The sequence below is a fragment of the Triticum aestivum genome, chromosome 3A (assembly GCF_018294505.1).
Source record: "Triticum aestivum cultivar Chinese Spring chromosome 3A, IWGSC CS RefSeq v2.1, whole genome shotgun sequence".
Classification (NCBI taxonomy): domain Eukaryota; kingdom Viridiplantae; phylum Streptophyta; class Magnoliopsida; order Poales; family Poaceae; genus Triticum; species Triticum aestivum.
Window position 1 is genome coordinate 741168732 of NC_057800.1, and position 19964 is coordinate 741188695.

At 44.9% G+C, this 19964-nt stretch overlaps 2 protein-coding genes across 2 annotated transcripts; both read left to right on the forward strand.

Moving 5' to 3' along the window:
* The first annotated feature begins 5135 nt into the window (after positions 1-5135).
* Positions 5136-5990, forward strand: LOC123059642 (Werner syndrome ATP-dependent helicase homolog). Its single transcript, XM_044482157.1, has one exon. It carries the CDS (start codon positions 5209-5211, stop codon positions 5893-5895), a length of 687 nt encoding a protein of 228 aa, XP_044338092.1. The 5' UTR covers positions 5136-5208; the 3' UTR covers positions 5896-5990.
* Positions 5991-17270: 11280 nt separating this feature from the next.
* LOC123063660 (protein FLX-like 3) lies at positions 17271-19735 on the forward strand. Its single transcript, XM_044487535.1, has 4 exons — positions 17271-17500; positions 18152-18680; positions 18907-19043; positions 19121-19735. The coding sequence occupies exons 2-4, from the start codon at positions 18160-18162 to the stop codon at positions 19264-19266; spliced, it is 804 nt and encodes a 267-aa protein (XP_044343470.1). The 5' UTR covers positions 17271-17500; positions 18152-18159; the 3' UTR covers positions 19267-19735.
* Positions 19736-19964: the final 229 nt, after the last annotated feature.

Here is a 19964-nt window from a genome sequence, read left to right on the forward strand (position 1 = left end):
TGGGTATCCTATGGAGACACATTTCTCCGATTTGGGTTCGAGCTTATCAGGTTGAAGCTTTTTCACATAAGCATCGCAGCCCCAAACTTTAAGAAACGACAACTTTGGTTTCTTGCCAAACCACAGTTCATAAGGCGTCGTCTCAACGGATTTTGATGGTGCCCTATTTAACGTGAATGCGGCCGTCTCTAAAGCATATCCCCAAAATGATAGTGGTAAATCAGTAAGAGACATCATAGATCGCACCATATCTAGTAAAGTACGATTACGACGTTCGGACACACCATTACGCTGTGGTGTTCCGGGTGGCGTGAGTTGCGAAACTATTCCACAGTTTTTCAAATGTACACCAAACTCGTAACTCAAATATTCTCCTCCACGATCAGATCGTAGAAATTTTATTTTCTTGTTACGATGATTTTCAACTTCACTCTGAAATTCTTTGAACTTTTCAAATGTTTCAGACTTATGTTTCATTAAGTAGATATACCCATATCTGCTTAAATCATCTGTGAAGGTGAGAAAATAACGATATCCGCCACGAGCCTCAATATTCATCGGGCCACATACATCGGTATGTATGATTTCCAACAAATCTGTTGCTCTCTCCATAGTACCGGAGAACAGTGTTTTAGTCATCTTGCCCATGAGGCACGGTTCGCAAGTACCAAGTGATTCATAATCAAGTGGTTCCAAAAGTCCATCAGCATGGAGTTTCTTCATGCGCTTTATACCGATATGACCTAAACGACAGTGCCACAAATAAGTTGCACTTTCATTATCAACTCTGCATCTTTTGGCTTCAACATTATGAATATGTGTATTACTACTATCGAGATTCAATAAGAATAGACCACTCTTCAAGGGTGCATGACCATAAAAGATATTACTCATATAAATAGAACAACCATTATTCTCTGATTTAAATGAATAACCGTCTCGCATTAAACAAGATCCAGATATAATGTTCATGCTCAACGCTGGCACCAAATAACAATTACTTAGGTCTAATATTAATCCCGAAGGTAGATGTAGAGGTAGCGTGCCGACTGCGATCACATCGACTTTGGAACCGTTTCCCACGCGCATCGTCACCTCGTCCTTTGCCAGTGCCCGCTTATTCCGTAGTCCCTGTTTCGAGTTGCAAATATTAGCAACAGAACCAGTATCAAATACCCAGGTGCTACTGCGAGCTCTAGTAAGGTACACATCAATAACATGTATATCACATATACCTTTGTTCACCTTGCCATCCTTCTTATCCGCCAAATACTTGGGGTAGTTCCGCTTCCAGTGACCAGTCTGCTTGCAGTAGAAGCACTCAGTTTCAGGCTTAGGTCCAGACTTGGGTTTCTTCTCTTGAGCAGCAACTTGCTTGCCGTTCTTTTTGAAGTTCCCCTTTTTCTTCCCTTTGCCCTTTTTCTTGAAACTAGTGGTCTTGTTAACCATCAACACTTAATGCTCCTTCTTGATTTCTACCTCCGCAGCTTTCAGCATTGCGAAGAGCTCGGGAATAGTCTTGTTCATCCCTTGCATATTATAGTTCATCACGAAGCTCTTGTAGCTTGGTGGCAGTGATTGGAGAATTCTGTCAATAACGCAATCATCCGGAAGATTAACTCCCAATTGAATTAAGTGATTATTATACCCAGATATTTTGAGTATATGCTCACTGACAGAACTGTTCTCCTCCATCTTGCAGCTATAGAACTTATTGGAGACTTCATATCTCTCAATTCGGGCATTTGCTTGAAATATTAACTTCAACTCCTGGAACATCTCATATGCTCCATGACGTTCAAAACGTCGTTGAAGTCCCGATTCTAAGCCGTAAAGCATGGCACACTGAACTATCGAGTAGTCATCAGCTTTGCTCTGCCAGACGTTCATAACATCTGGTGTTGCTCCAGCAGCAGGCCTGGCACCCAGCGGTGCTTCCAGGACATAATTTTTCTGTGCAGCAATGAGGATAATCCTCAAGTTACGGACCCAGTCCGTGTAATTGCTACCATCATCTTTCAACTTTGCTTTCTCAAGGAACGCATTAAAATTCAACGGAACAACAGCACGAGCCATCTATCTACAATCAACATAAACAAGCAAGATACTATCAGGTACTAAGTTCATGATAAATTTAAGTTCAATTAATCATATTATTTAAGAACTCCCACTTCTCCGGCGCATGGCGGCACTCCGCCTCCTTCTCCGCCTGCGCCGACGCACCCGAGCAGCCAGCCTCCTCCTTCTCCGCCTCGTCAGCAAGGGCGGAAGAGACCTGCCGCCGCTCCAGCTGCTCCGACGCGTCGTAGTCCTTCTCCTCCGCCTCGTAAGCAAGTAAAGAAGACAACCGCTCCGTCTGCTCGGTCGGCGTCTAGCAGTACAACCAGAGGCGGGAGGACATACAGATTCGGTCCTTCTCTGAAGACTCCAGAGAAGTTACCATATGAGAGGACCCTGGAGGAGAACGCCGAGATCGCGTGAACCGAAGTGGATGACTGGTTTCAAGGGTTGAGAGCAAAGAGACATCCACCTCTGGAGGAGAAGGTAGATCCGGTGAAAGTGAAGCGCACTCTGGCTGCCCTGGCAAAACCACCCAAGTCTCCGCCGAAAGGCAACTATGAGCGCATTATTGCAAAGATATGGGCCGAAGCGGAGCGGTCGGGAAGTACAGTCAGTGATCAAAGGCTGAAAGAACGACAAGCAGCTGGGAAACAAATTGCCCAGCTCGGCGAACAAGCAAAGCAATCATGCCCCCCCCCTCAAGGTGCCTAGCGACATCATCGATCCGAGGATGGTGCCCGGTTATGGCAATGTTGACGATTACCTGCCCGACGATGTACATTATGATCCCATGGAGGTGCAGATACACAAATACGAGTACGGGAAGCCTCTCGTCAAAGATGAAAAATCTTTAACAACGATGATGTGAAGATTACATGATTGGTACTTGAAAATCTGCAGAGAGTCTGAGGGGAGGAGTACTTTGTATGCGAGAGTTAAACCGGAGCATGACCTTGTTGGAATTGAAATTTTGCCTATTCCATTTGAGGAGTTCTATCAGTTTTTCAATCAATTGGCCCTCGATAAAACAACGATCACCTGCTACTGTCTGTAAGTACTACTACTTCTGTCATTAAGTCTCTCTATATAGCTCATCTCTTTCATTGCATGTATTTATAATTATCCTCACTATATTATGCAGAATGAAGATCGCCGAATTGAAGAAAAGACAAATCGGTGATATTGGGTTCATTAACACATATCTCATAGATGCAACTGAGGTTAAATTTCATGCTGCAGATACCGAGGCCAACTTGCTACGATCATTCAAAAAAAATGAAAACAAAGATATAATACTCTTTCCTTACAACTTCGAGTGAGTGTTACTGTCTTGTGCATATTCGGTTTCCCTTATATATTAGTCCAGGTTATAGTAATGTAATTGATGAGTTATGCATGCGTGTGCAGTTTCCACTATATTCTCCTAGAGATTAGGCTTGAGGAGGGAGTAGTAACCGTCTTGGACTCTAAACGAAAAGATCCCCAGGAATATGCGGACATGACTGAAATCCTCAAGAAGTAAGTTAAATCGATCATTATCCACCATATCAGCAACTTTGTTCATTTCCTGATATCAAGTAATTGTTTTCTTTGTCCGGCAGGGTTTGGAGAAAATTCACCAAAACAGTTCTGGGACTGCCGAAGGAGCTGGAATTTAGACACCCGAAAGTAAGTACTATAATAGCATGTTCCGCGCATCTCCTAGTGATTCAAGCGCTAGTTTCATCAATACCATTTAGCATTCTTGCTTATCAGTTTGATTGACCTCTATTTCTTGTAAAGTGGTTGTGGCAGGAACAAGGGAATGATTTATGTGGATACTACATCTGCGAGTCCATCCGCCACACGACCTGTGAGCGGGGCGGGTACTCTGACGAACAATATGAAGTACGTAAATAACAACATTCACAATTTTATTTTATTACCATCATTTGTATTGAGTTTCATTCATTCATATATATATGTATTGACCCCCTTCTTCAAATTAGATGTTTCGGAAGCGGGATGAACTCCTAGCACCAGCTCACATGCGAGCAATTCAAGAGGAATTGACGGCATTCTTTCTTGACCAAGTGATCGCTGAAGACGGAGAATACTATGTGGACCATGAGTCCGTATGATTATATTTGTAAGAGATAATTATTGTATATATGTAGCCGGTAGTGTCGGATAGATATACGAGAACTTGTTGTTTGACCAATCTCTCGGAGAAGGAGAGGTGGTCGATATCACTTCTCTCTGTATGCATATATGTTCATGACGATCTTCTGTTTCCTTCGTTTGCTTACTAGCTAACTAGCGTGTCTAGTCCTCTCTATACGTATGTATAGTACGTAGCGTCGATCAAGCACGGACGTAAGAGAGGACAGAGGACACTTCTCTCTATTAATTATAGCTAGCTAACACAATATATGAAACACCTAAATTAACCCCCCAAAACCCCCAACCCCCCCCCCCCCCTTTCAAAAAAAAACAAAAACTCCAGCCACAGAAATGCTGACGCGTGGATGCCTATTGGTCCCGGTTGGTGCCACCAACCGGGACCAAAGGGTCTCCTGCCTGGGCTCCATTTTCTTACAACTCCATTTTCAGAGCTCACTTCTTAACAGAGGTATGTTTAGCCCGACTTCAGTCATGCTGCTGTTAGCCTTATAGGTTTGGAGAATCTCCGTCCGCGAAAGCCTCCGGCTCCAGTGGTTCGTGGCCGGAGCCGGAGCCGGAGCCGTGGCAGGAATGAAAGGCGTCCACGGCCACCTTGCGGACCGGACGCTGTACCCTTTCGATCTCCCAGTCGTCCAGCACACGACAACTAGTAGTGCCGCCGTGGCCGATCGAAATCGATCAAGGCCTCAATACTGTCTTGGGGAGCACGTAATGCATATGATGATGGAATCCGGAGGCGGAGGGAACTCCCCCAATCACGCGTTGTTCGTCTCCGATTCAGGATTGGAGGGCAACTCCCAACCCGACTCGTATTCGTATACCTACGCGTACGTGACAACATGCATGCTCTCTCTCTATATATACATGGCGAATCGATCAGGACAACCATCTTCTTTCATTATTTCCACGCTGATATCATTATACCCGGCGAAGGGATCATCATCGTCGCCACCTTCGGGTCCAGCCTTTGCTAGCTGCTTCCAAATGGCGCGTCAGCCGCCACACAAGGACGAAATGCCCTACCACTTCGACTCGCAAGGCATCGGCATCAAAGCCACCGTCACCGTACGAGCAGCCACGGTGGAGGCGCGGATATCGCGCGTGTGGACAAACTTCCTCCGGGACGCCGACGAGAAGCTTGTCGGCCTAGACACCGAGTTCACCAACCCCGTCTTCGGGAAGAGGCAGAAGGACCTGCCCAATGAACAGAAGCAACGCGCCGCCGTGCTCCAGCTCTGCGTCGCCGACGAGTGCCTGGTGTACCACATCGTGCACGCGAGGCACGTACCGGCAATGCTGAGGAGGTTTCTCGCCGACAAGGACATCGTCTTCTGTGGAGCCGGGATCAGCCAGGACCAGGAGATGCTGGCCTACTACGGGCTCAACATCGCGTCTTCCTTCGACCTGCAGCAGCGTGTCGAGATTCCAAAGAACGTCTGCAGCAAGCCTACACCGTCGTTGATTGATTTGGCAAACTACCTGCTGGGAACGAAGCTCAGCAAGGACGGGGAGTGCGAGAAGTTAAGGAGGTCGGGATGGGCTGTGTTCCCGTTGACCCTTGAACGGATCAGATATGCCGCGGTTGACGCTCGGCTCAGCTTCGAGGTCGCTAGGAGGCACTTCCGATCTGCTTGCTACGATCGCCCTGGCGACCGCTTCAATTTAGCGTGATTAGATGATGTAGCAGGCTTCAATTTCTTTAAGTATATAACGTGAACTTTTTTATAATCACCTTGTGTGTTTTGTTTCCCCTATGTTTCTAAAATTCAGTGTTCGTATGTGTTTTTGCTTGGCAAACTCTTCTTTTCTTTTGAAAAAGGGTATTTTATTGACTTGAAATGAAACATCAAGAATACAAACACAATACAATAAGCACATACTCTGGCGACCGCTTAAATTTGTCATGATTAGATAATGTAGCAGGCTTTCCATGTCAATCATACGATATGTAACAATGAATATCACAGATAAATATAATTTATTTGCAGCCAAAAATACATAGTTCAAATATAAAAATTATCCGGAGTGCATAACTCAAACATAGAATTCATTAATCTTTAGGGCCAGTTTTTTTGGGCGATTCTACCAGAATCGCCCCCCTCCCCAGCTTCTCCCAGAATCACCACTCCATATGTTTTTTGTAATTCTAGTTAATTAGATCTTAACTAGATAGGATTGTAAAAAAAATATAGAGTGGCGTTCTGGGAGAAACTGGGGAGGGGGGCGATTCTGGGAGAATCGCCGAAAAGAACTGGCCCTTATTCTGGGCCCGCATATGCTCCATTGAGTAGTTGAAAGTGCACCTGTTGAACTTGAAGTCGTCGATCCATCTACAGAAAGTTCACAATATGCTCTTCATCTTGTTCCGGTAGGTTGACATGTACTTTGGACTTCTCAATATCAAGCGTGTGGGCTGCCCCTTTGCTCTCATCCTCCACAGCCATGTTGTGCAAGATTACACAACATATCATCACTTACCACGATGTCTCAATATCAAGCTTGGAGCACTCCGAATGCCCTCTTCATATCTTTCCTAGCTCCTTTTTGCATTTGTGTAAAGTTACATTATTTGTTACCACGGGGATCAGATATAGTCTTTGATTGGTGTGATCACGGTACTACCGTGCAAACCTTTCATGCAGTTCTTTCATTGTAAAGAATGTAAATCAACTAAATCGAGCATACCTAGAAAACCTCTTCCTGCTCAAATTGCCAATAACTTTTTTGTGTCCTGGACAGTTGGTTCTCTCAGGTATTGCGGTCCAAACACCTTCACCATGGCGTGGGCAAATTTGATCGCAGCATCAAGACATATCCTCTCTCCCATTCGAAGAATCTCATCAAGGACTTCTGTGGAGGTACCATATGCAAGCATCCTCATAGTAGCCATGCATTTCTGCAGAGGAGAGAATGCATGTGTCCACAATAATCATTCCTCAACTTGAAATAAGGATCATCTGCCTCCACAACATTCACTATGTGCAAGAACAAATGTTTGCTCATCTGAAACCCATCATGGTATGCAGGTGCGTCATCGATCTTATCCTGGGGAACAACTCCCCTGCCCTTTTTATCGAATCCTTGAGGTCAAAACATGGTTCACTTGCACCTCTGTTTCTTCTTGGATGCTCGTCAACAACATCATTTCAGCATCTCCGTCGCCTGAATCCGATGAATTGACAAATTCTTTGTATATGAATTCATGAAGCTCCTTGTTCTCATACTCAACATTCGACGAATCCATTGTTTCCATACAAAATAAAAAAAAGTCTCAAGCACTTCGTCGAACACATAGATGGTGAGCTCTATGTCCATATGAGTAGGACATCCCACGACGGTGTTTGGGGCAACAACGTGGTCGGGGCAAGGATGGTCGGGATTTTAATTTTTGAAGTTTTTACCATTTTCTTCTGTTTTTTTAAACCAAAATGTTGGGTTTCGTAGTAATTTCAAAAAAAATCCTACGCACACGCAAGATCATGGTGATGCATAGCAACGAGAGGGGAGAGTATGATCTATGTACCTTATAGATCGACAACGGAAGCGTTTGGTTGATGTAGTCGTACGTCTTCACGGCCCGACCGATCAAGCACCGAAACTACGGCACCTCCGAGTTCTAGCACACGTTCAGCTCGATGACGATCCCCGGACTCCGATCAAGCAAAGTGTCAGGGAAGAGTTCCGTCAGCACGACGGCGTGGTGACGATCTTGATGTACTACTGCAGCAGGGCTTCGCCTAAACTCCGCTACAATATTATCGAGGACTATGGTGGAAGGGGGCACCGCACACGGCTAAGAATATGATCACGTGGATCAACTTGTGTGTTTCTAGGGTGCCCCTGCCTCCGTATATAAAGGACTAAAGGGGGGGGGGGGTGCGGCCGGCCTAGTAGAGGCGCGCCAGGAGAGTCCTACTCCCTCTGGGAGTAGGATTCCCCCCCCCCCCCCAATCCTAGTTGGAATAGGATTCGCGGAGGGGGGAAGAGAGAGAGGGTGGCCGGCCCCCTCTCCTTGTCCTATTCGGACCAAGGGAGGGGACGGGCGCGCAGCCCACTTTGGGCAGCCCCTTCTCTTTTCCACTAAGGCCCACTATGGCCCATCTAGCTCCCGGGGGGTTCCGGTAACCTCCCGGTACTCCGGTAAAATCTCGATTTCACCCGGAACACTTCCGATATCCAAACATAGGCTTCCAATATATCAATCTTTATATCTCGACCATTTCGAGACTCCTCGTCATGTCCGTGATCACATCCGGGACTCCGAACAAACTTCGGTACATAAAAAATGCACAAACTCATAATATAACTGTCATCGTAACCTTAAGTGTGCGGACCCTACGGGTTCGAGAACAATGTAGTCATGACCGAGACATGTCTTCGGTCAATAACCAATAGCGGAACCTGGATGCTCATATTGGCTCCTACATATTCTACGAAGATCTTTATCGGTCAGACCGCATGACAGCATACATTGTTCCCTTTGTCATCGGTATGTTACTTGTCCGAGATTCGATCGTCGGTATTCCAATACCTAGTTCAATCTCGTTACCGGCAAGTCTCTTTACTCGTACTATAATACATCATCCCGCAACTAACTCATTAGTTGCAATGCTTGCAAGGCTTAAGTGATGTGCATTACCGAGAGGGCCCAGAGATACCTCTCCGATAATCGGAGTGACAAATCCTAATCTCGAAATACGCCAACCCAACATGTACCTTTGGAGACACCTGTAGAGCTCCTTTATAATCACCCAGTTACGTTGTGACGTTTGGTAGCACACAAAGTGTTCCTCCGCCAAACGGGAGTTGCATAATCTCATAGTCATAGGAACATGTATATGTCATGAAGAAAGCAATAGCAACATACTAAACGATCGGGTGCTAAGCTAATGGAATGGGTCATGTCAATCAGATCATTCACTTAATGATGTGATCCCGTTAATCAAATAACAACTCATTGTTCATGGTTAGGAAACATAATCATCTTTGATTAACGAGCTAGTCAAGTAGAGGCATACTAGTGACACTTTGTTTGTCTATGTATTCACACATGTATTATGTTTCCGGTTAATACAATTCTAGCATGAATAATAAACATTTATCATGATATAAGGAAATAAATAATAACTTTATTATTGCCTCTAGGGCATATTTCCTTCAGTCTCCCACTTGCACTAGAGTCAATAATCTAGATTACACAGTAATGATTCTAACACCCATGGAGCCTTGGTGCTGATCATGTTTTGCTCGTGGAAGAGGCTTAGTCAACGGGTCTGCAACATTCAGATCCGTATGTATCTTGCAAATCTCTATGTCTCCCACCTGGACTAGATCCCGGATGGAATTGAAGCGTCTCTTGATGTGCTTGGTTCTCTTGTGAAATCTGGATTCCTTTGCCAAGGCAATTGCACCAGTATTGTCACAAAAGATTTTCATTGGACCCGATGCACGAGGTATGACACCTAGATCGGATATGAACTCCTTCATCCAGACTCCTTCATTTGCTGCTTCTGAAGCAGCTATGTACTCCGCTTCACATGTAGATCCCGCTACAACGCTTTGTTTAGAACTGCACCAACTGACAGCTCCACCGTTTAATGTAAACATGTATCCGGTTTGCGATTTAGAATCGTCCGGATCAGTGTCAAAGCTTGCATCAACGTACCCTTTTACGATGAGCTCTTTGTCACCTCCATATATGAGAAACATATCCTTAGTCCTTTTCAGGTATTTCAGGATGTTCTTGACCGCTGTCCAGTGATCCACTCCTGGATTACTTTGGTACCTCCCTGCTAGACTTATAGCAAGGCACACATCAGGTCTGATACACAACATTGCATACATGATAGAGCCTATGGCTGAAGCATAGGGAACATCTTTCATATTCTCTCTATCTTCTGCAGTGGTCGGGCATTGAGTCTTACTCAACTTCACACCTTGTAACACAGGCAAGAACCCTTTCTTTGCTTGATCCATTTTGAACTTCTTCAGAACTTTGTCAAGGTATGTGGTTTTGTGAAAGTCCAATTAAGCGTCTTGATCTATCTCTATAGATCTTAATGCCTAATATGTAAGCAGCTTCACCGAGGTCTTTCATTGAAAAACTCTTATTCAAGTATCCCTTTATGCTATCCAGAAATTCTACATCATTTCCAATTAGTAATATGTCATCCACATATAATATCAGAAATGCTACAGAGCTCCCACTCACTTTCTTGTAAATACATGCTTCTCCAAAAGTCTGTATAAAACCAAATGCTTTGATCACACTATCAAAATGTTTATTCCAACTCCGAGAGGCTTGCACCAGTCCATAAATGGATCGCTGGAGCTTGCACACTTTGTTAGCTCCCTTTGGATCGACAAAACCTTCTGGTTGCATCATATACAACTCTTCTTCCAGAAATCCATTCAGGAATGCAGTTTTGACATCCATCTGCCAAATCTCATAATCATAAAATGCGGCAATTGCTAAAATGATTCGGACAGACTTAAGCATCGCTACGGGTGGAAGGTCTCATCGTAGTCAATCCCTTGAACTTGCCGAAAACCTTTTGCGACAAGTCGAGTTTTGTAGACAGTAATATTACCATCAGCGTCAGTCTTCTTCTTGAAGATCCATTTATTCTCAATTGCTTGCCGACCATCGGGCAAGTCAACCAAAAGTCCATACTTTGTTCTCATACATGGATCCCATCTCAGATTTCATGGCTTCGAGCCACTTTGCGGAATCTGGGCTCACCATTGCTTCTTCATAGTTCGTAGGTTCATCATGATCTAGTAGCATGACTTCCAGAACGGGATTACCGTACCACTCTGGTGCGGATCTTATTCTGGTTGATCTACGAGGTTCAGTAGTATCTTGTTCTGAAGTTTCATGATCATCATCATTAGCTTCCTCACTAACTGGTGTAGGTGTCGCAGAAACAGTTTTCTGTGATGTACTACTTTCCAATAAGGGAGCAGGTACAGTTACCTCGTCAAGTTCTACTTTCCTCCCACTCACTTCTTTCGAGAGAAACTTCTTCTCCAGAAAGTTTCCGAATTTAGCAACAAAAGTCTTGCCTTCGGATCTGTGATAGAAGGTGTATCCAATAGTCTCCTTTGGATATCCTATGAAGACACATTTCTCCGATTTGGGTTCGAGCTTATCAGGTTGAAGCTTTTTCACATAAGCATCGCAGCCCCAAACTTTCAGAAACGACAACTTTGGTTTCTTGCCAAATCACAGTTCATAAGGCGTCGTCTCAACGGATTTTGATGGTGCCCTATTTAACGTGAATGCGGCCGTCTCTAGAGCGTATCCCCAAAACGATAGCGGTAAATCAGTAAGAGACATCATAGATCGCACCATATCTAGTAAAGTACGATTACGACGTTCCGACACACCATTACGCTGTGGTGTTCCGGGTGGCGTGAGTTGCGAAACTATTCCACAATTTTTCAAATGTACACCAAACTCGTAACTCAAATATTCTCCACCACGATCAGATCGTAGAAACTTTATTTTCTTGTTACGGTGATTTTCAACTTCACTCTGAAATTCTTTGAACTTTTCAAACGTTTCAGACTTATGTTTCATTAAGTAGATATACCCATATCTGCTTAAGTCATCTGTGAAGGTGAGAAAATAACGATATCCGCCACGAGCCTCAATATTCATCGGACCACATACATCTGTATGTATGATTTCCAACAAATCTGTTGCTCTCTCCATAGTACCGGAGAACGGTGTTTTGGTCATCTTGCCCATGAGGCACGGTTCGCAAGTACCAAGTGATTCATAATCAAGTGGTTCCAAAAGTCCATCAGTATGGAGTTTCTTCATGCGCTTTACACCGATATGACCTAAACGGCAGTGCCACAAATATGTTGCACTATCATTATCAACTCTGCATCTTTTGGCTTCAACATTATGAATATGTGTGTTACTACTATCGAGATTCAACAAGAATAGACCACTCTTCAAGGGTGCATGACCATAAAAGATATTACTCATATAAATAGAACAACCATTATTCTCTGATTTAAATGAATAACCGTCTCGCATCAAACAAGATCCAGATATAATGTTCATGCTTAACGCTGGCACCAAATAACAATTATTTAGGTCTAATATTAATCCCGAAGGTAGATGTAGAGGTAGCGTGCCGACTGCGATCACATCAACTTTGGAACCGTTTCCCACGCGCATCGTCACCTCGTCCTTAGCCAATCTTCGCTTAATCCGTAGTCCCTGTTTCGAGTTGCAAATATTAGCAACAGAACCAGTATCAAATACCCAGGTGCTACTACGAGCAATAGTAAGGTACACATCAATAACATGTATATCACATATACCTTTGTTCACCTTGCCATCCTTCTTATCCGCCAAATACTTGGGGCAGTTCCGCTTCCAGTGACCAGTCTGCTTGCAGTAGAAGCACTCAGTTTCAGGCTTAGGTCCAGGTTTGGGTTTCTTCTCTTGAGTAGCAACTTGCTTGCCGTTCTTTTTGAAGTTCCCCTTCTTCTTCTTCCCTTTGCCCTTTTTCTTGAAACTAGTGGTCTTGTTGACCATCAACACTTGATGCTCCTTTTTGATTTCTACCTCCGCAGCTTTCAGCATCGCGAAGAGCTCGGGAATAGTCTTATTCATCCCTTGCATATTATAGTTCATCACGAAGCTCTTGTAGCTTGGTGGCAGTGATTGGAGAATTCTGTCAATGACGCAATCATCTGGAAGATTAACTCCCAATTGAATCAAGTGATTATTATACCCAGACATTTTGAGTATATGCTCACTGACAGAACTGTTCTCCTCCATCTTGCAGCTATAGAACTTATTGGAGACTTCATATCTCTCAATCCGGGCATTTGCTTGAAATATTAACTTCAACTCCTGGAACATCTCATATGCTCCATGACGTTCAAAACGTCGTTGAAGTCCCGATTCTAAGCCGTAAAGCATGGCACACTGAACTATTGAGTAGTCATCAGCTTTGCTCTGCCAGACGTTCATAACATCCGGCGTTGCTCCTGCAGCAGGCCTGGCACCCAGCGGTGCTTCCAGGACGTAATTCTTCTGTGCAGCAATGAGGATAATCCTCAAGTTACGGACCCAGTCCGTGTAATTGCTACCATCATCTTTCAACTTTGCTTTCTCAAGGAACGCATTAAAATTCAACGGAACAACAGCACGAGCCATCTATCTACAAACAAGCATAAACAAGCAAGATACTTATCAGGTACTAAGTTTCATGATAAATTTAAGTTCAGTTAATTTACTTAAAGAACTCCCACTTAGATAGACATCTCTCTAATCCTCTAAGTGATTACGTGATCCAAATCAACTAAACCATGTCCGATCATCACGTGAGATGGAGTAGTTTCATTGGTGAACATCATTATGTTGATCATATCTACTATATGATTCACGCTCGACCTTTCGGTCTCCGTGTTCCGAGGCCATATCTGTATATGCTTGGCTCGTCAAGTATAACCTGAGTATTCCGCGTGTGCAACTGTTTTGCACCCGTTGTATTTGAACGTAGAGCCTATCACACCCGATCATCACGTGGTGTCTCAGCACGAAGAACTTTCGCAACGGTGCATACTCAGGGAGAACACTTCTTGATAATTAGTGAGAGATCATCTTATAATGCTACCGTCAATCAAAGCAAGATAAGATGCATAAAAGATAAACATCACATGCAATCAATATAAGTGATATGATATGGCCATCATCATCTTGTGCTTGTGATCTCCATCTCCGAAGCACCGTCATGATCACCATCGTCACCGGCGTGACACCTTGATCTCCATCGTAGCATCGTTGTCGTCTCGCCAAGCTTGTGCTTCCACGACTATCGCTACCGCTTAGTGATAAAATAAAGCATTACATCGCGATTGCATTGCATACAATAAAGCGACAACCATATGGCTCCTGCCAGTTGCCGATAACTTGGTTACAAAACATGATCATCTCATACAATAAAATTCAGCATCATGTCTTGACCATATCACATCACAACATGCCCTGCAAAAACAAGTTATACGTCCTCTACTTTGTTGTTGCATGTTTTACGTGGCTGCTATGGGCTTAAGCAAGAACCAATCTTACCTACGCATCAAAACCACAACGATAGTTTGTCAAGATGGTGCTGTTTTAACCTTCGCAAGGACCGGGCGTAGCCACACTCAGTTCAACTAAAGTTGGAGAAACTGTCACCCGCAAGCCACCTCTGTGCAAAGCACGTCGGGAGAACTGGTCTCGCGTAAGCGTACGCGTAATGTCGGTCTGGGCCGCTTCGTCCAACAATACCGCCGAACCAAAGTATGACATGCTGGTAAGCAGTATGACTTATATCGCCCACAACTCACTTGTGTTCTACTCGTGCATATAACATCAACATATAAAACCTAGGCTCGGATGCCACTGTTGGGTTTCGTAGTAATTTCAAAAAAATTCCTACGCACACGCAAGATCATGGTGATGCATAGCAACGAGAGGGGAGAGTATGATCTATGTACCTTATAGATCGACAACGGAAGCGTTTGGTTGATGTAGTCGTACGTCTTCACGGCCCGACCGATCGAGCACCGAAACTACGGCACCTCCGAGTTCTAGCACACGTTCAGCTCGATGACGATCCCCGGACTCCGATCCAGCAAAGTGTCGGGGAAGAGTTCCGGCAGGACGACGGCGTGGTGACGATCTTGATGTACTACTGCAGCAGGGCTTCACCTAAACTCCGCTACAATATTATCGAGGACTATGGTGGAAGGGGGCACCGCACACGGCTAAGAATATGATCACGTGGATCAACTTGTGTGTTTCTGGGGTGCCCCTGCCTCCGTATATAAAGGACTAAAGGGGGGGTGCGGCCGGCCTAGTAGAGGCGCGCCAGGAGAGTCCTACTCCCTCTGGGAGTAGGATCCCCCCCCCCCCAATCCTAGTTGGAATAGGATTCGCGGAGGAGGGAAGAGAGAGAGGGTGGCCGGCCCCCTCTCCTTGTCCTATTCGGACCAAGGGAGGGGAGGGGCGCGCAGCCCACTTTGGGCAGCCCCTTCTCTTTTCCGCTAAGGCCCACTATGGCCCATCTAGCTCCCGGGGGGTTCCGGTAACCTCCCGGTACTCCGGTAAAATCTCGATTTCACCCGGAACACTTCCGATATCCAAACATAGGCTTCCAATATATCAATCTTTATGTCTCGACCATTTCGAGACTCCTCGTCATGTCCGTGATCACATCCGGGACTCCGAACAAACTTCGGTACATAAAAAAATGCATAAACTCATAATATAACTGTCATCGTAACCTTAAGTGTGCGGACCCTACGGGTTCGAGAACAATGTAGTCATGACCGAGACATGTCTCCGGTCAATAACCAATAGCGGAACCTGGATGCTCATATTGGCTCCTACATATTCTACGAAGATCTTTATCGGTCAGACCGCATGACAGCATACGTTGTTCCCTTTGTCATCGGTATGTTACTTGCCCGAGATTCGATCGTCGGTATTCCAATACCTAGTTCAATCTCGTTACCGGCAAGTCTCTTTACTCGTTCTATAATACATCATCCCGCAACTAACTCATTAGTTGCAATGCTTGCAAGGCTTAAGTGATGTGCATTACCGAGAGGGCCCAGAGATACCTCTCCGACAATCGGAGTGACAAATCCTAATCTCGAAATATGCCAACCCAACATGTACCTTTGGAGACACCTGTAGAGCTCCTTTATAATCACCCAGTTACGTTGTGACGTTTGGTAGCACACAAAGTGTTCCTCCGGCAAACGGGAGTTGCATAATCTCATAGTCATAGGAACATGTATATGTCATGAAGAAAGCAATAGCAACATACTAAACGATCGGGTGCTAAGCTAATGGAATGGGTCATGTCAATCAGATTGTTCACTTAACGATGTGATCTCGTTAATCAAATAACAACTCATTGTTCATGGTTAGGAAACATAACCATCTTTGATTAACGAGCTAGTCAAGTAGAGGCATACTAGTGACACTTTGTTTATCTATGTATTCACACATGTATTATGTTTCCGGTTAATACAATTCTAGCATGAATAATAAACATTTATCATGATATAAGGAAATAAATAATAACTTTATTATTGCCTCTAGGGCATATTTCCTTCACAAAATGGCGATACACGGGGGGGGGGGGGGGGGTAGAGTTGAACCCCTTTAGTCCCGGTTTGAGACACGAACCGGGACTAAATTGCGTTGCACCCGTTAGTCCCGGTTGGTGTCTCAAACCGGGACTAAAGGTCTAATCTTTAGTCCCGGATCGCACCCTTTAGTCCCGGTTCGTGTCTCAAACCGGGACTAAAGGTCCCATTTGAATCGGGACTAATGCCTTCCCGACGCCCTAGCCGCTCGAACCGGCACTAAAGGACGCATTGATTTGGACCAAAGCCCTGTTTTCTACTAGTGGGTTGTCTTTGGAGAGATCCGGTTGGGTGTCTATTTTGCGGCCGGGCGGTGACCAGGCTGTTGAAGTGTTCGATTGTAGATGCTCTTACGACTATATCATTGCTTCAAATTGATATTGTTCACGAATTAAAGTTGTCTTTCTCTTTTTTTTATCTCCCACTTGTCCAAAAAATTGTTGAAACTAGAAAGTTGCTCATACTGATGACCTGTTCGATGCTCCTTAGCCGTGAGATTCGTCAAATTTAGAGAGGGTTTGAGGGGTCTAGTTATAGATGACCTTACGACTATGTGATTGCTTCAAACTCATATTGCTTGCGAATTAAAGTCATCCTTCTTGTTTTTTATCTCTCTTTCGTCCAACAAATTGTTGAAACCAGGAAGCAACTCGTATCAATGATTTGTTCTTTTTTTTTTGCGAGGTACCGATGATCTGTTCGTTGCTCCTTAGCTCTGAGAACCGTCAAATATGTGGCCGGGTCTGGTTCCCGAAGAAGCAGAGGCGGATTGCAATGAGGAAATAAAATGAAAACCTGGTGTTTTGGGGATCCCAGGAATTGCAAAAGTTTGCGATTTTGGAAAAAATGGAATAGCTAAACGTGGAGTTCACAATATTATTTTTTGTTGAGGGGGGGAAGGAAAAAAAACGAGGGGAGCAGCCGGCCATTCCCCACGACGGAGCTCACCGCGTCCCCGCGGCCACACACCCTAACCCTAGCGGCGACACGCCGCCGCCCCCGCCGCCTCCATCGCACCCTCGCCCTCGCCCTCGCTCCTCCGCCACTCCCACGAGATCAGCGCCGTCCCGACTCCGTGCTCGCCGTCGCCCGCCCTTCTCTCAAGGTGAGCTCAGCCAGATCCCCTCCCCCCTCTCTTCAAATCTGTCGACGGCGAGCTGTTCTGCTGTATCTGATTTTTATATGCTGTTGATGTCGAGCTGACCATGCTCTCTGCTATGCTGTGATCACCGAGCTGTGCTGTGCTGTGTAAATTTATCCATAGTTCTGTCTTCCACCGAGCTGTCCAGAATTTGCTGTGTCCCTTTCGAGCTGGCTATTGTGCTATGTTCACCTGTGCCATGCCGAGCTGATTGCTTACGCCAAAATTGCACACAATTGAAGCTCTGTTATGCTCAAAAGAAGTAATCGTTTATGTCTTTGGAAGTTGTTTTGCTGTGGAGGTTATGTTTCCTTAAATTCTGTTAAAATATCAATTAAGTTAATGAAAATCTTACTGCCAAATTGGCACCATTCACAATTAGAAATTGAGACAGGCACTGATTGTGTGTGTCACTGGTTTCATTTATGGCAATGCACTTGTGTGTCGGATGTTATTCAGCAAACCAAATAATTAAGGACAAATACGTAGTGGAATACGTCCCGTTTCACCAAATAAACCAATCATGAAACCAAAAACCACTTACATGGTTATAAAAATCATTTCCGGCGCTTGAGCTCTTATTCTCTTGTGTAACACTCTGGTTGTTCTTTACAGGGCTATAAATGGCAGGGAGACAGCGCATAGTTCGCCAGTACTACGAGGAACCACGGGGATTTCGTGATGGTCCCCCTCCTCGACTTGCACGAGAAAGGTCTCTCTCACCACGACGCATCGAGGGAGAGCTGTCTAGCCGCCGTGGTGAGATACGCAGAATCCATGATGATAACCAACATCTGGCGGATGAAATTGTTGGACTCAGGCAAGCAATGTCTCGTTTGAAAGAAGATCTCCATTCCTCAAGTCAGGTTATACCTAAGCTCCGCGCAGAGAAGGAACTTGAATCGAGGGAGCTGACTCAGAGGAATCTGAAGCTGGAAGCTGAGCTACGCTCCTTAGAACCCCTTAGGCAAGATGCCTTGCATCTACGATCTGAAGTAGGTACGCTAGCGTCTTTGAGGCAAGAGCTGAACGCAAAGGTGCAGGGTCTGACAAAGGAGGTTGAGCAACAGAGCTCTGAAAACCAGCGAATACCTGGCATGATAGCTGAACGTGATGGTCTGCGGCAGGAACTAATTCGTGCTAGGTAGGTATTGAACCATCCTGGTGTCTTCTGCTACAGTAGACACAGCATGCTGAGTGTAAAGTTGGTGGCTCCGATGAGGAATATTTGTGTTTCTGCTACAGTGGATGCAGCATGCTGAGTCTAAGTTGGTTGGGTCAGATCAAGAATTTATGTTTAGTATTCCGTTGCATCCCCTTTTTATCATTTTAGTGGAGAAGTAGCTAACTAATCATTAATGTCACTGCAGGGCGGCTCTTGATTATGAGAAGAATGCAAAGCCAGAGCGGATGGCACAGGTGCAGGCAGTGGAAAAAGATCTTGTGAGTATGGCTCAGGAGTCCGAGAAGCTTAGGGCTGAGATTGAGAAGAGAAGGGCACTACCTAGTAGGTTTCATTTCTCACTTGCATCCAGGTCACTAAAAATCAGCTGTGGTTAACCTGTATGTATGATATACTTGTAGGGGTCAGCGGCCATGGAGCTTACGGGCCACCTATGACGACTCCTGGGATGGACTTGCAAGGCATGTACGATGGGGGCTATAACTCCTACACAGAGAAGCGCTATGGTGCTGGACCATGGGACTCCCCTGGCTATCCGCGCTTTTGATCCTTGTCAGTCAGCGCGTTCATCGTCCCCGCGACAAAGTTCCTAATATCTTTGGTACCGAGACTTGTGGTGCTGGTGCCTTGTTCAGAAAACTGTAACCCTGGATGCGCATGGGCCGGCCTAGGAACCAATTCATCGCAGCGTAGAAGGGGAAAATAGAATTCGAACTCTTAGATTGTAGGAGTACTTAACAGTGTGGGTGTGAACCCGTTCGATTGTACTTAACAGGGTGGTTTGATGCGGTTGGTTATCTTTTGATTGCTGTTTGTTTGTAAGCTTCAATTGCATGAGGGCTGCTGCAAGCCTAGTCAGTGCTTCCTGCATTGCTCCTTTGTTCATGAGGGCTGATTTGATTTTCAAGTTTGAGAGTTTGTGTATATTTCTGGAGGGGCGTTCTCTTCCCTGGACAAGTGTGGAGAGTGAGAAAAATGGATGTTCATCATGTCAACAACATATGAATTTCTTTGCACATGTACTCCTACATCTCTGTGTACATGGAAATAAGACAAGTTATGTTTTCTTCTTTTTTTTTCTCTTTTTCTGGAGTATAAGATATTATACCTTTTTAATGATAATTTATATGTACATAGAAGACACAAACACGTATAAACAAAACTGAGCCAAAACTCTGCCCCCTTGGCTTATTGCTCTGTTAGATGTTGCTTATAACCAGTCCAAAAAAAAAAGATGTTGCTTAT